At 33.7% G+C, this 13,813-nt stretch overlaps 1 protein-coding gene across 1 annotated transcript; it reads right to left on the bottom strand.

The window, feature by feature from the left end:
* Positions 1-11,058: 11,058 nt before the first annotated feature.
* On the bottom strand, positions 11,059-12,247 carry LOC129749463 (collagenase-like). Its single transcript, XM_055744437.1, has 3 exons — positions 12,185-12,247; positions 11,753-12,119; positions 11,059-11,684 (listed from the first exon to the last, which is right to left on the bottom strand). The coding sequence occupies exons 1-3, from the start codon at positions 12,227-12,229 to the stop codon at positions 11,197-11,199; spliced, it is 900 nt and encodes a 299-aa protein (XP_055600412.1). The 5' UTR covers positions 12,230-12,247; the 3' UTR covers positions 11,059-11,196.
* Positions 12,248-13,813: the final 1,566 nt, after the last annotated feature.

Here is a 13,813-nt window from a genome sequence, read left to right as displayed (position 1 = left end):
ACCAATCGAGCTTAGTCCAATCACCGAATTTTGATATCTTCCAAAATCTTCATACGATCGGCTACCAAAGAACGGTTTCGATAAGATAAGTACTCTGACTAGGTACGAATAAACTTTTAATCAGCTGTTTACCATACCTTGAACCTCAATCCCCAAATAAGATTATTGATATCAAGCTCTGAAAAGATAAGGCTGCGTCTGGGCCTGATACCACTAATCTACTAACTTACATACTAAACAATCCAGTACAGATTGACCGACTCATAGGGCTGAAAAAGAAGATCTAAACTACCCACCTTTTTCTGTGGCAAGGTTTCCAGGTTTTAATACCACCGTCAGCCTCCTACTGGAAACACTTTCCTTTTTTCATATTGCTGCCCTAGTACTGTGAAAATGAAAGAATTATTCATCGAATTGCTTTTTCCGAAATTGCTTCTGAAAACTACTGTCTTGAAGCTCTGCTTATCTATAGGGCTTTTGCTACACACACATACAAGAGGTCTGTTGGGCACACATCAATGGTTTTTATATGCGGAAAAGGCAAAATTTAGCTAAAATGTTCTTTAAAACTTAAATGAATGCGTCTTTTCTCTAAAAAAGTGCCGAAAAGCATATTTTGAATCATTGGCTTACAAGTTGAATCAATTCGGTGAATATTTGATTTTGTAGCAGAGTACAAACTAGCAGAACAAAAGGAAAAAACATGACTATTATGTTTGAAAGGTATATTCAACGGTTCCCCCAGATCTTTTGTTAAAGTTTTTGAGTATATCTTTTAGAATTTAAAACCCGGAAGCTGAAGCTAAGTGTTTTCGTTGCGGAATTTATAAAGATCTTTAGCAATATTTCCTCTGCATCCTCAGGAAACAGTCGTATCCTACACAGAATCTTAATTTTTTCAAAGCACCTCACTCGAAATCAGAGAACAAATTTGCGAACAAATAAACAAATGCACTGGCTTCTTAAACATGTGCTGCTTATTGAAAAACTTTCGATAGTTTTCACAAATAAATTCGAAAACTAACTTTCTTTCTTCGAATCGTATTCATTTTGCATTAAGCTGTCACTTTTGTTTGCGCAACGGCTTACTAATACTAATGCACTGTGCAAATGCCCTATTGTCATTACTTACTTACTTAATGGTCCCACGTCGATTCTCCGGCGCAAATTTAGGGCCGTGGTAAAAGACCTCCAGTGTTGACGATCCGGAGCCAGCGTCTTTACTTGGCTCCAGTCAAGACTCTCGTCGACAGTTCGTATTTTGGCAGCTAGGTTTCGCCGCCAAGAGTTTCTGGGTCTGCCTCTTCTTCGATGTTCTTCTGGATTTCATCCAAGCGCCTCTCTGGAAATCTCGTTCTCATCTTTTCGCAGCGTGCGTCCAATTCATCTACACTTACGTTCCCGATTTCTAGCGCCCTTTGATGACACCGGCGATGTAGTTCCTCATTCGAGATCCAGTTGCCAGGCCACCAAGCGCGGATGATACTCCGCAGGCAGCCATTCACAAATACCTACTTGCAGGGGCGGTCCTAGAGTTGGCTCTTGGGGGGGGTGATTTTCCAAATTTTCAAAAATCAGTCAATAAGAAGGCTCGTAAATATCTGCTGAAAAAACGTTTATTTTGAGAAACAGAGTGGAGGAGGGGTGAAGGGGGGGGGGGGGTGCGGTATAGAAGTTGCAAATAAGACTTATATTTTGTGGGTTTGTATAGTTGTAGGGTTGTAATTTGAAAATTTTTAAATTAGAGAAAAAAAGTGAAAAATTAAAAAAAAAAGTTCAATACACTTATTTTGATATGCCTTTATAAATCATCTGCACATATTAGACGTTCACTGCGAAAAAGTGTTGAAAAAAGATAATTTTCGTAATTTTTACAATTGGTAGTTTAAAAATTATAACTTTAAGAATTCTTTAAAGAGTTTGCCGATATAAATGTCATTTCACAAATGAAAATTAAAGACACATTTTTGTAGAAGAATATAATAAAAAATCTTCAAGTTATCCACAATATTTTTACTGGTCATCTTCATATCTGCGTAAGACCCTCAGAAAAATTTTAATGATTCTCATTTTGCAACAATTTCAAAACAATTATTTGAGAAAAGTGTTCGTTTATAACTGCTCTGAATCAAAAACTGAATATTTAATTATTTTTCTGAAATATTTTGCTGAATCGTTGTTCGAAAGTATCGAATTGTTATTAATTTTCGTTCAAATTCTTCAATTTTTAAGTATAAATTTAATTCTAAATAACCAAAATCATATTCTCATATATTTGGAACTTCATTTTTCTTTGTTTTTCTAGATTTTCAAGCTCTCATACCAGATTTTTTTTGTAACTGAATCCAAAGAAATACTTAGTAATTTGCAACGAATAATTTATGAAAAAAGTGAAAAGAAGTATTTTTTTTCATTCATTCGTCAATATTTCCAGATGTTTGAATAAAATAAAAGAATATTAAATATAGAGTTAATTTACTAAAGTTAAAAGTATTTCAATATTTCAGTGAAAAGTCATAATCAATTGCAATTGAAATAACAAAAATTTCAGATTCAGAGTGGACTTGTAGCCTAAATTATTAAGCTGGATTTCTACTCAAAATTTTAAATATTATTGTATAGATGAGTTTAAAACAGTATCGATGATATAATTGGTGTGAATCCTGATACGCAGCCATGTTGGTCAAAAATTAGAAAAATGTGTTCCGAATGTTCAACTTGAGTGATTGCCTTGTTTCTGAGAAAATAGTCGGGGATGACGGAATAGTTTTATCTCACCTGAAACAAATAAAAACATAGGCAAGTTTTTAGAGCCTGAATTTCTGAATTCGATTTGTTATTAGATTTTATCCGACATCTCTCGACACCAAACGTAAAAGTATGTAAATTAAAATTCTAAAAATCAGAAAAAATACCAAATTATGAAGAATCGTTTAACATCAATAAATCAAAATCGATCATTTTTGCTACGTCGAGGCAAATGCAATCAAAAATTGTGTTTTTCAAAAACATTTTAAAATGAGATTTTTTTTTTAATTCTGAAATTTAAATGTATCTTTTTAATTTAAATTGTCTAGTCAGTTTCGGTATCTTTAATTAAGCAAAAAATATGGGCTTTGGAGATGCATTCTGTAAAAATCGGAGCTTGCAATGAAAAATAAACCAAGAAATGGAAATGTAGTATTAGATGAAAGCAACAAAATCGAATCTGTTCAGGTGGACATCTGGGGAAAGGGGGGCAGGGGTTGCCAAATATCCACACTTGTGCACGGAGAGGGAGAAGGGGGTTAAAATCTAATTTTTTCCACGTGGTAGCTGAACGGCCCCAAACGCAGTTTAACACTTAAAGGCTCAAGACTTTTTTACTTCTAAAAAGGATCGAGATATGCTGATCCATCAAACATGGAGCCAAACCAAACTGCTTGTACTTGTAAGATAACAAAGTTATGGTCGAAACAGGTTTGCAGGTGTTTATTGAACATACCGGCTATTTGGTGAACATTTAAAAAAATGATCAAACTATAGCTTAAGTTTTTACGATGTTAATCTGAAAAAAACATTTTCACAAAATATTTAAAAAGCGAAAAAAAACTCATGAGCATTAAAGATAACTTATTAGATTAGCGAAACATTGTTTGATGACAGAGATACACACGAAATTAAATAGCATGTTTCGCATGATTCCAAACTTTTTGCCGATGCACCATACTGAGGGGTGAGCCCAAACTTATGATCGATAACTTAAGTAGCTGAAAAAAATGTGTTTTGATTTTATTCAAATGCAACTCGAATTTTCAAATTCGGTCCACCCAACCCTGAACTGATCCCTGAACGTATAAATTTTGCCAAAAACATACGAAGAAGGTTTTGCTCATAGAATTTAGAATGAGATCAAAAGAAATGCAATATGTCATAAGATGAGTGAGTTAAATATGGCCAAACAAATTACCTAGCTTTATTTTGAAGGGGTGATCCCAAACTTATGGCCGGTAGCGTATATCGTCAGCAAATTCGAATTCAACGCTGTAAGTACCTCATCAAAAGTTATTTGGTGAAATTCGGTCCAGGGAATTGCAAGTTACAGCTCTTTTAGTTTGACGGACCGACTTTTTTCAATCTTGAGCCTTTAAGTGATTAATATATTATTTTATTTAATAGACACCCCCACGGAGTGGAAAATTTTGAAAATTTATAAGTACTCCTTCTAGGAAAATTTCTAAGATTTTATAGAAATTCCAGCGTTTGCGAGTATTTTGTAACGGTTTTTTGCCGCTTGGGGGGGGTGATCACCCCGATCACCCCCCCCATAGGACCGCGCATGCCTACTTGCAGTTTTCGCGTCGTCACCGCATATGTGCTCCAAGTTTCTCTTTTTGTCATTCATCGACAAGTTTTCAAAAACGTTGAGCTGCTTAATTTTTGAAGGATTTCACGGTAGTTTAAATCCGATGCACTCACAGACATCATACATTACGATGATTAAAAGTAGCGGTGATAAAATAGTTTCTTGCATCCACTACAGACACATTCCACGCGCTTGTACCGCTCAAAAGTGATTTTTATCCGTTCGCGTATTCAAAAATCTTAAACTTGTCTATTATTTTGATTTTTCAAATCACACAAAACCAACGGAAAAAAGACAAAAAAGTTTTTTTACATTTGGTTTTTTGGAAATATTTTTGGTATGTTTTGAAGCCAAAAAACACGGCTTCATTTTGTAGAAAAAAGAGTTTGTTTATATCCAATGTAGTTGGTTTGAAAAGCGGACAAAAACAGCCGCAAATGAATGAATTCACGTCACAAAAAAAGGGAACTTTTTAATTTTACGAGAAAACTATGTCATTTTTTTAAATAAAAAAATGAGATTTTCTTTGAAAATGATAAGACGATTCTAAAATTCTAAAATTTTTAGAAATCGGTTGGAATCTAGCTGAGTTATAACAGCGCGAATGAGTGAATTCACGTCACAAAATTAGATTTTTTGTTAAATTTTGTATGAAAAATATGCTCTGAAAGCTGTTTTAACCTCCAGATGGTCAGATTTTTTACAAAACGAGCATAATTTAGTTGGTTTTTTTTAATAAGTTTATTATTTTCAAATAAAAATACAAAAAGATTGAACAAAAAAATAAAAAATTTTTTTGGCAAATCTCCAAATGAAAACATTAGTAATTTTAACGTATGATCTCTCAACATGTTGCTATTCAAGTGCCAATCAAAATAAGGAAAAAGTCAGGTTCAGATACTGAAAATTTATGATTGTAAAAGTCGAAACAACAGAATATCGTTTTTGAAAGTATGTATGTATGTATGTATGTATGTATGAGAACCCACCAGTGGCTGATAGGCCTTTCCACCCGAGGCGGTACGGGAAGTCTTGATCGCACATTCAAAAATTGTTCATTCTCAACCCATCAACAATAATTGCAGCACAACCAAGGGGTCCGTTACCACTGGTTTGGTACAGGTTTGACTTATCTCATTCCTTCCAACTGTTCGAAACAAATAAAGAATCCTGAAAAGGTACCTAAGTACTCTACCCATAATTCTAAATTTGCCGAGATACTCCGGCTGGCTTGAACCCACAATCCATTGTATATCAGTCTTCCGATTGTTTAATGTCCTGTCCATTCCCCCCAATAAAGCCCGCAATAGAGTTAAGTTATTTCATTATATAATGAATTAATAATATGGTTTCATATACAACAGAATATCGTTTTTGAAAGTGTACATAAAATTTGAAGGCTCCAAAGAATGGTTCAGTACAACCACAGGTATAACTTTATATTCGTGACGTGAATTCAGTCAACTACCCTGTTCTATTTGAACTGAGTGAAATCACGTCAAAACTTCAAATAAGCATAACTTCGTTTGTTGTTATTCAATCGAAAAGTTGCTTATATCAAATTGTGTTTAATTGTTTTCTTTACAACTCATTCGAAGACTCTGATATTCAGTGTCCGGCACAAAAACGCTAATCCGCTAATCGCTAATAAGTCCGCTAACTTTTGGTTAGCGAATTAAGTTTCTCGCTAAATTTTTTTTCAGCTAGCGGATAAGAAAGTTCCGTTAATGTTTAGTTCCGCTAACTGAAGAACGCTACCTCTTTGAAGTGTTAATTTGGCCATAGACTTATAGATCATAAATTCGGCAACATTCAGATTTAAAATTTTGAATCAGATCAGGTATTTATATTTTGTAAAAGATTGATTTCAGAAGCTATTCGATCTCGATTTTGACTGGAATCGTAGGAATAAGCGTCTTTTTGAATTATCTTCACTTGAATTTATGTCTGAAGCATAAGCCTTCCTTTGGATATAAAAGAGATTAATAGTTGTGAAAATTTGAAACTTCCAGAACAAAATAAGTTAATAAATCAATCAATCTTTTCAGTATTAATGTCAAAAAAGATGAAAAACTATTTCGGACAAAACAAAACATCTACCTAACGAGAATCTTTGCATTAACTGATGTAAAAAAATTGATAAACGGGTGAATATTTTGAAAAATTTGATCCAAAAGTTTTTCTTTTTTTCCACCAAATACGCTAACTAAAACTAAAAGTGGACTGACGCAACTTATGCGGACAGAAATATTACAAATTGAGTTCGAAACTTGCCCCTATTGATATCCTTAAACAACTTTTCTAATCAATAATATAATTAAAGATGGCTGCAAAATTTGTGTTTTGCTTATCTTTTACAAAACTTTTTACTATCGATTAGCGATTAGCGCTTTATTATAGATCGATAACTTTTACGCAACATTTAGCGGTTTTAATTAGCGATCGCTAACTTTGACCGAGTTAGCGATCGAATTAGCACCGCTATCTTTTCAGTTAGCGATGCCGAACACTGCTGATATTCTATTTCCTCAGACCTGTTGTTAAAGTTGTATGTACTTAAGTCCGAAATGGTTAATTCTAGCGTGAATTCACGTCACAAAAATAATCAATCACAACAAAAACAACTTAAATTTTCAATGACCAAATTGTATTCATTTTGAAGGAAATTCAATTTGAGACCGTTGGCTACAATTTTCTTCATTTTCAAGTAAATTGGTTGACTTCTAGAATGATAACAGTGCAGAAAAGTCCGGAAAAGCGATTTCACGTCACGGTGGAATGTGTCTACAGCAGTTAAAGGGATTGGATCAGACTAGGAATACCATTTATAGAGGATAGTGGGGTGTCGATGGCCACTGTTTTTCTTTGCTCCATAACTTTTTTATTGTATAACACTCGTTTCATATCGCTTTCAATAATTAATACGTCAATTTAAGTTTAAACTCTTGAATCCGATCCATTTTTCGAAAATATTGAGTAAAACATTCATCAGTGTTTAAAGTCGCCACTTTTTCTTGTCCTTCATTTTGAAATTCAAATCAAGAAGTTGATTTGCTTTTTAAGCACGACTTCTCTGCTTGACCTTCACACTTAAATTGGATACTAAGTATCAATTAACTGCCTTCCACAAAATTATTGCAAAGATCACTGAACTTTTAATGTGAAAGGCCTCATTTACCGTCCCATGGCCCGAAATTCGATAATTGAAAAAGAAAAAGAATTTCAGTTACCTTTTTTCGGAATTGAGTATGTAGACGTTGAAATTTAAAAATTTCAGTACGAAAATAAACTGTTTTTACAATTTTCCTTTATTTGAAACAATACTTTTTCAAAAAACTAGCTATATTAAAAAAATATTGCAAAATGATTGTAAAAAAGCCATCTTTTAAGCATGATATTGAATTGAAAATAATCACAACAACTTCACGCTCTAGAATCGGTAATAAAGGTATCTATTTTGAAGCGTTGTGGCGTCATGAAAATTCTTCTATTTTTCAGTTCACGATTTCTTTAAATGTCTCATACTGTCGAAAATTGGAGATCTCTTCAAATTTTTTGAGAGGAATTCAATGCTATTTTCAAAATGAAAATCGGTTCAGAAGGTTGTGAGTTGCACCCGGGTAAAGAATGCGTTGTGACGTCACGAAAATTGATTTCCTTTTTTTTCGGAAACGTCCATGACTTCTTACTTCAACACTATCACAGTATTTCTTCAAAACAAGTTTAACATAACAATGCGCTTCAATAAATGATTTCAATTATCAAGTTTTTAATGAAATTAAGAATCATATTTTCATCGCATAAACGCGTTTATTTTAAAACTTCTAAAATAAAAAATATAAATTTGCGCTTGTTAAACACTCGATTCAAGAATAAACAAACAATCGAAATAATGAAATCCTCATCGAAGTTTTATTAGAATATTTGTGAATTATACAGCAGGTAATGATCTCTGATTTGAATAAAAATCTTGCAGGTAGTTATCTGAGGTTTGAAAAAAATTGCAATAAGATCAAGTTCTTCTATATAAGAATAAAAAACGCGCTAATAGCTTCTATTACATGCTGATATTATGTTCAAACAAAATAACTAAGTATCTATGGAATAAATGCAAAGAGATTATAAAAATCTTTGAACACGGTTAATTTTATAGATGAACATTATCTTTCGTACAAATTCATATAACTTTAAAGGGAAATAAATGTCTCATAAAATTATTTTAAAAAAATGTCCTTTATTGAAATTTCCACCTCAAAGAATGTTGCTTGAAAATCCAAATCGAACACCGTATTCACATTAAATCCCACGAAGAGACTTTCAACTAAATAACAAAATTAAAATATGAAGGTACTAACACAGGGTTCCATGCAAAATTAGGGCAGATTATTCTACGAAAAGGGGTCGCGCAACAAACCTTAAGTTCGTATAGAATTCAGCGAAATTTATTCGGGATGAACAAAAAAATCTTTTAAACAGTTTTTCACCAAAAATGTTGGTCCTTATTAACCGATTTTTCTTTTGATTTCAGTGTTTTGAAGCTTAAACTGATAGTGGGTAAATTTTATCGGCTTTTTCAGTCTACTGGGCAGTGAAAACGAATATTGTTTTTACTTCCGACGTTTCGGTGATTTTTTTCACCTTTATCAAGGATTCTATAAAGGTTTTCAGTTGTTTAGTGTGTGATGCAATTGTTGGATTCGATATTACAATTTAGTGTACTTACAAAAACGGTGTTTTCTTGTCTGGATAGGGTTTTTCAAAGTGGTGAAACTGTCATTCTGTCAAAAATTCGATAAAATTTACCCACTATCAAAATATCACAGTCGAAAACAAAAATAAGAAGCTTAAATTGTAACAAAATTTTATCTGAGGAACGCATTTCGATTATAGCTATCCTGCTGTCATAAAACAGTTATTAAGCTTCAAAACAGTGTCGATTAATGATCATTCATGTATTTTTAGTAATTGATCCATCAGAAGCTTATTTTTGAAACTCAATATGTTTTTTGTAACCATAACCCTTATCGAAATGGGACCTTGCGATAAAATGTTTATCATAACGAAAGCTTTGTGAATGACTATAATGAAAACATATCACCCGGTTCACTGGGTGTTCATGTTTTTTTCAAGAATAATTTCTCACAATTCCATACAAATGTAAGGCTCATTACGCCATCTATTTCCGTGAATTGATCCCCCGAATTTAGCACTGGATTTTGTGCTAGGCCTGGGATCTATTTAAGCTTTACATAAGTCGACTGATTTAGGCACTGTAGTGTCCATAGACTAACTTTGAATAGATCGCAGGATTTTGAAATTGTCATTTATTTTTCCTTACCTTTGCAATTGAATATTGAAAAGATACAGAAACATATTTCAACGCTTTTACAAAAAAATATTTCCTAGCATAATTTTTTTTAAAAACAATATTCACATCATCGCACAAATAAATTTCGAATAAAATTGTACGCAGTTTTGTAAACCTTATCTACTTATAAATATGAGCCATTAAGATTCATTTCCCTTAATTTTTTGGGTATAAATGGATCGATTTCATCACCAAATCACATAATTTGTTGAGTTTTTGAGCATTTTTAGTAAATTAAGCATTAATTTTAAGATTATATTTTGATTCATTTCATGTACATGACCATTAAATTTCGTGACGTTACAACGCTTTGCAAAACCCTGCTTAAAAAAATGGCGCGTTGTGATGTCACGAAACTGAATCGCTCTAAAATAAATTCTAATCATCTTTTGAAAAAAACCAAAAACAGCTATTTGTTGGTGGTAATGAAACGATACATTTCTGAAATTTTCATAAAATTTTATCGAATAGAAGAGCAGAAAAATACGTAAAACGTCTTGTAAAAAAACTGAAAAGTGGAAAAAAAGGCGCGTTGTGACGTCACGTTTTCTTTTGTTTATATTTTGATAACTATTTTTTCAATAAAAATACTTTTGATTTCAAATTGTAACGAATTACATTCTGAACTTAGGAGTATATTTTTTTTCAATGTGCGATATGAACTGTAAAATCCACAAACAATATACCGAAAAATTGTTTGGCAAACGTTGTGACGTCACGCTGGAATGGGTCATATATAGATGTTCATCAAGTTATTTCGTGAGACGGTATACTATGAAAATAAAATAATAAAAAAAACAAATAGGTGTATCACGATAGCAATCTCAAAACTGTCTCTATTCATCCTCTTTTCAGCACCATGCTGGTTGAACTTTTATATTTTATAAGTCCATAGTATAATAAGTTTTTCGATTTTTTCTCCTAATTTAGCTGTTTACATCTTACCTGTGAGATGTGTCACTTTTTCGGTAAGAAATTTGCTAAAATAGCATGAAATATCGGAAGAGCTAAAAAAATTCATATTGGACATACACAAGCCTATAACAAATTTTCTAGAGCTGATGTTAGCTTTTTTATGTGTACAGCGTACTTTTTGTAACAGGAGTTAGCGTTGATAAAAGTAAAATAAAAAGAAAAAACCCTTTGTTTCATTAAGTAGCTAACTTGCTACAGTTTTCATATGTAAACTAAAACACGATTTTTTAAATTTTGTCCTTTGATGTACACATTATTCCTAACCATGAAAAATGATTTTTATGAATTTTTTTAAATCTTGAAATTATAGGTTAATGAAGCAAAAATATCATTCAGCTTTATGTCTCATCTTAAATTTCGATCAGAATTTCAAGGCTTATCACTACACCATGTGTGCATTCAGAAAGTATGTAAGCTTTGAATTTCTTGATATTTTGGTACAGAGAATGCTAAAGTATCCTCTGTACCAAAATATCGAGAAAGTCGAAACCTACAACAAACATAAATTTCAACTTCTGTTTCGCGAGTGAACATGAACTATCAGGAGTCCCATAACGGATAGAATCGATGCCCCAAGTCTTTGCCCTGATGATGTTATTCCATTGATCCATTCAACGTAATAGCTGATCCGGGCGTATCCTGCCGGCCTGCCCGATGAACATCCATTCGAGGAAACGAACGAAGCCACTCCAATTTGCAAACTGGTTCCGTTTTCTTGAATAGTCAACGGGCCTCCGGAATCTCCAAAACATGGACCCTGGCTAAGATCATCTGCCCCCTTAGCACATATCGTTGAATCAATCACCAAAAATGGCCCAAAAACATTAGCACATTCGTCATTCGAGATGACTGTAACATCGATCCAGTTCAACACTTCAGATGGTCCATATAGATTACTGTCTACGGTAGTTCCAAAACCAGAAACTGTGGCTCGCTTATTCACAAAGGTTTCTCCAAAACGTCCTGGATTAGGTAGATCAATCGGTTTGATGTTAGCTTCAAGAAAAAAAATTGGAACCGGTTACTTGAAAATAGGCATGTTTTTATTTCTATGAACAACTTACGAGAGTTCTTTGGAGCCGGCGACTCAAGCAATATCAGTCCAACGTCATTATTCAGATTGTCTCTGTTATACTGTGGATGAGCGATAAAGTGAGTAGATTGCCCGATAAACTCCGGCTGATTGCGGTTGATGGTTCCCATGGTTACGTAACATCGAGTTATTCCAGTTACGCAATGGGCCGCCGTCAATATCCAGTCGTAGGTTATCAACGATCCTCCACATGCATGGCCTACAGCTCCCTGGCCGAGGAGCCATACTTGATACGGAAATCGTCCAGCTGGAGCGGGATTTCCATTGACGATGCGAGGATCCCTTCCGATACTCTGAGCTTCAAGAACAGGAATCGCACTTTCAAACGGCAGTCCAGCCTATCGAGTAAAAAGATCAGTCGATAAAATTATGCTCTAAACGATTCTAACCAAAAGGATTCCACCTGGACGAAAGTTAGACAAAAAAGCAGTATAAAAACGCCTTTCATCGTGGAATCGTTGCAAGACTTCACCTTCAAGACGGATTTAGACTAATCGGGCGGCTTGTGATAGCACCAGAAACCCAAATATAATCAATCGCCGTCGACCACGATTAGATAAGTAATAATTTGCTGACTATAGAAGTTGAATCACTTGTTTATCATAATTTAAAATATGATGTCATTGCAAACGGATTGATTGGATGATTATAGAATTCTTGAAAACATTTGTCTGGCTGAAATAACTTTACCATTTGTGTACAGGAAAGAAGTAAAACAAATAACTTTGGTAGGAAATGCATAATAAATACAGTCCAAATTGATATCCACTCTAATGTTCGTTTGAGAAAAATCTTGAAAGAGCCATTTTAATTTCAAGGCGAGACATGCCTGTACATTAGACTGGCCCATGGGATGATTTTTTCAACATTTTTTTCAACGTGGCATCCCCTAGGTTGGTGCATTTAGGTGAAAAAATGACTTTCTGAAAGTTTCAGATCATTTGGAAGAAGCACGAGCTGGCGCAAAGGACTTGAAATTTGTATGGAGATTTTCGGCAAAATGTATGAAAAATCGACATACTTTCACTCGTTGTGTTCTAAAGTATTTTTCCAGTATGCTAGAAAACTCAGAATTTCAGGAATTGTAATTCAAACAATGACAAACAAGTTTGTAGAAGATTGTGACGCGATACGAGTTGACTGTGATGAGTTATCCGCAATTGAATGTGTGACTTTTTTCGCATTTCATTGATATATCGTGAACGGTGTATGGACTAATAATCGCACTAACTTGATCGCGTAGTCGCACAATGCAGCAGTTTATAGTTTTTCAAACCATTCATTCATTCAAATAAGCTACAACTTTGCCGAAGACACAAACTTTCTATCTGTAATTCTCATTGTGTGACAATGCGATCAAGTTAGTACTTTAAATCCACCTAAGCACCGTTCACGATATATCGATAAAATGAGAAAAAAATCACACATTCAATTGCGTATAACTCATCACAGTCAACTCGTATTGCGTCTCAATCTTCTACAAACTTGTTTGTCATTGTTTGAATTACAATTCCTGAAATTCTGAGCTTTCTAGCATACTGGAAACATATTTTAGAACACAAAGAGTGAAAGTATGTCGATTTTTCATACATTTTGCCGAAAATCTCCATACAAATTTCAAGTCCTTTGCGCCACCTCGTGCTTCTTCCAAATGATCTGAAACTTTCAGAAAGTCATTTTTTCACCTAAATGCACCAACCTAGGGGGTGCCGCGTGGAATATAAGGATTTTTTTTGTTATGGGCCAGTCTACTGTACATTCTACTGCTAACATCTTATCTGTAAGATGCGTAACAATTTCAATAAGAAATTCCCTAGAAAAGCATGACAGATCCAAAGACACTTCTAACAACTTATAACGGACTTCAATGAATTTTATTGCCATTTTACAAGTTTTTCTAGACATGATAGGTATTAGCTTTTTGATGTCTACACATCTCTTTTGAATAGCAGGTAAATGACCCTTAAAAATATCACTGGACTAAAGCTGATGCAATCATACAAAATGTATTGTGTATTGATAGCTTTAAAGC

This window comes from Uranotaenia lowii, chromosome 2, assembly GCF_029784155.1.
Source record: "Uranotaenia lowii strain MFRU-FL chromosome 2, ASM2978415v1, whole genome shotgun sequence".
NCBI classification, from domain to species: Eukaryota; Metazoa; Arthropoda; class Insecta; order Diptera; family Culicidae; genus Uranotaenia; species Uranotaenia lowii.
The sequence above is the reverse complement of the archived record's forward strand: the minus strand, read 5'-3'. Positions and strand labels throughout refer to the sequence as shown.

What these genes read in the sequence shown, in the direction of transcription:
- LOC129749463 (XM_055744437.1), bottom strand. Translation starts at nt 12,229, where the DNA reads ATGAAAGGCGTTTTTATACTGCTTTTTTGTCTAACTTTCGTCCAG. An exon ending in TTTGTCTAACTTTCGTCCAG is followed by an intron (nt 12,120 to 12,184) that starts GTGGAATCCTTT and finishes TTTACTCGATAG; the next exon opens with GCTGGACTGCCGTTTGAAAG. An exon ending in GCCGGCTCCAAAGAACTCTC is followed by an intron (nt 11,685 to 11,752) that starts GTAAGTTGTTCA and finishes TTTTTCTTGAAG; the next exon opens with CTAACATCAAACCGATTGAT.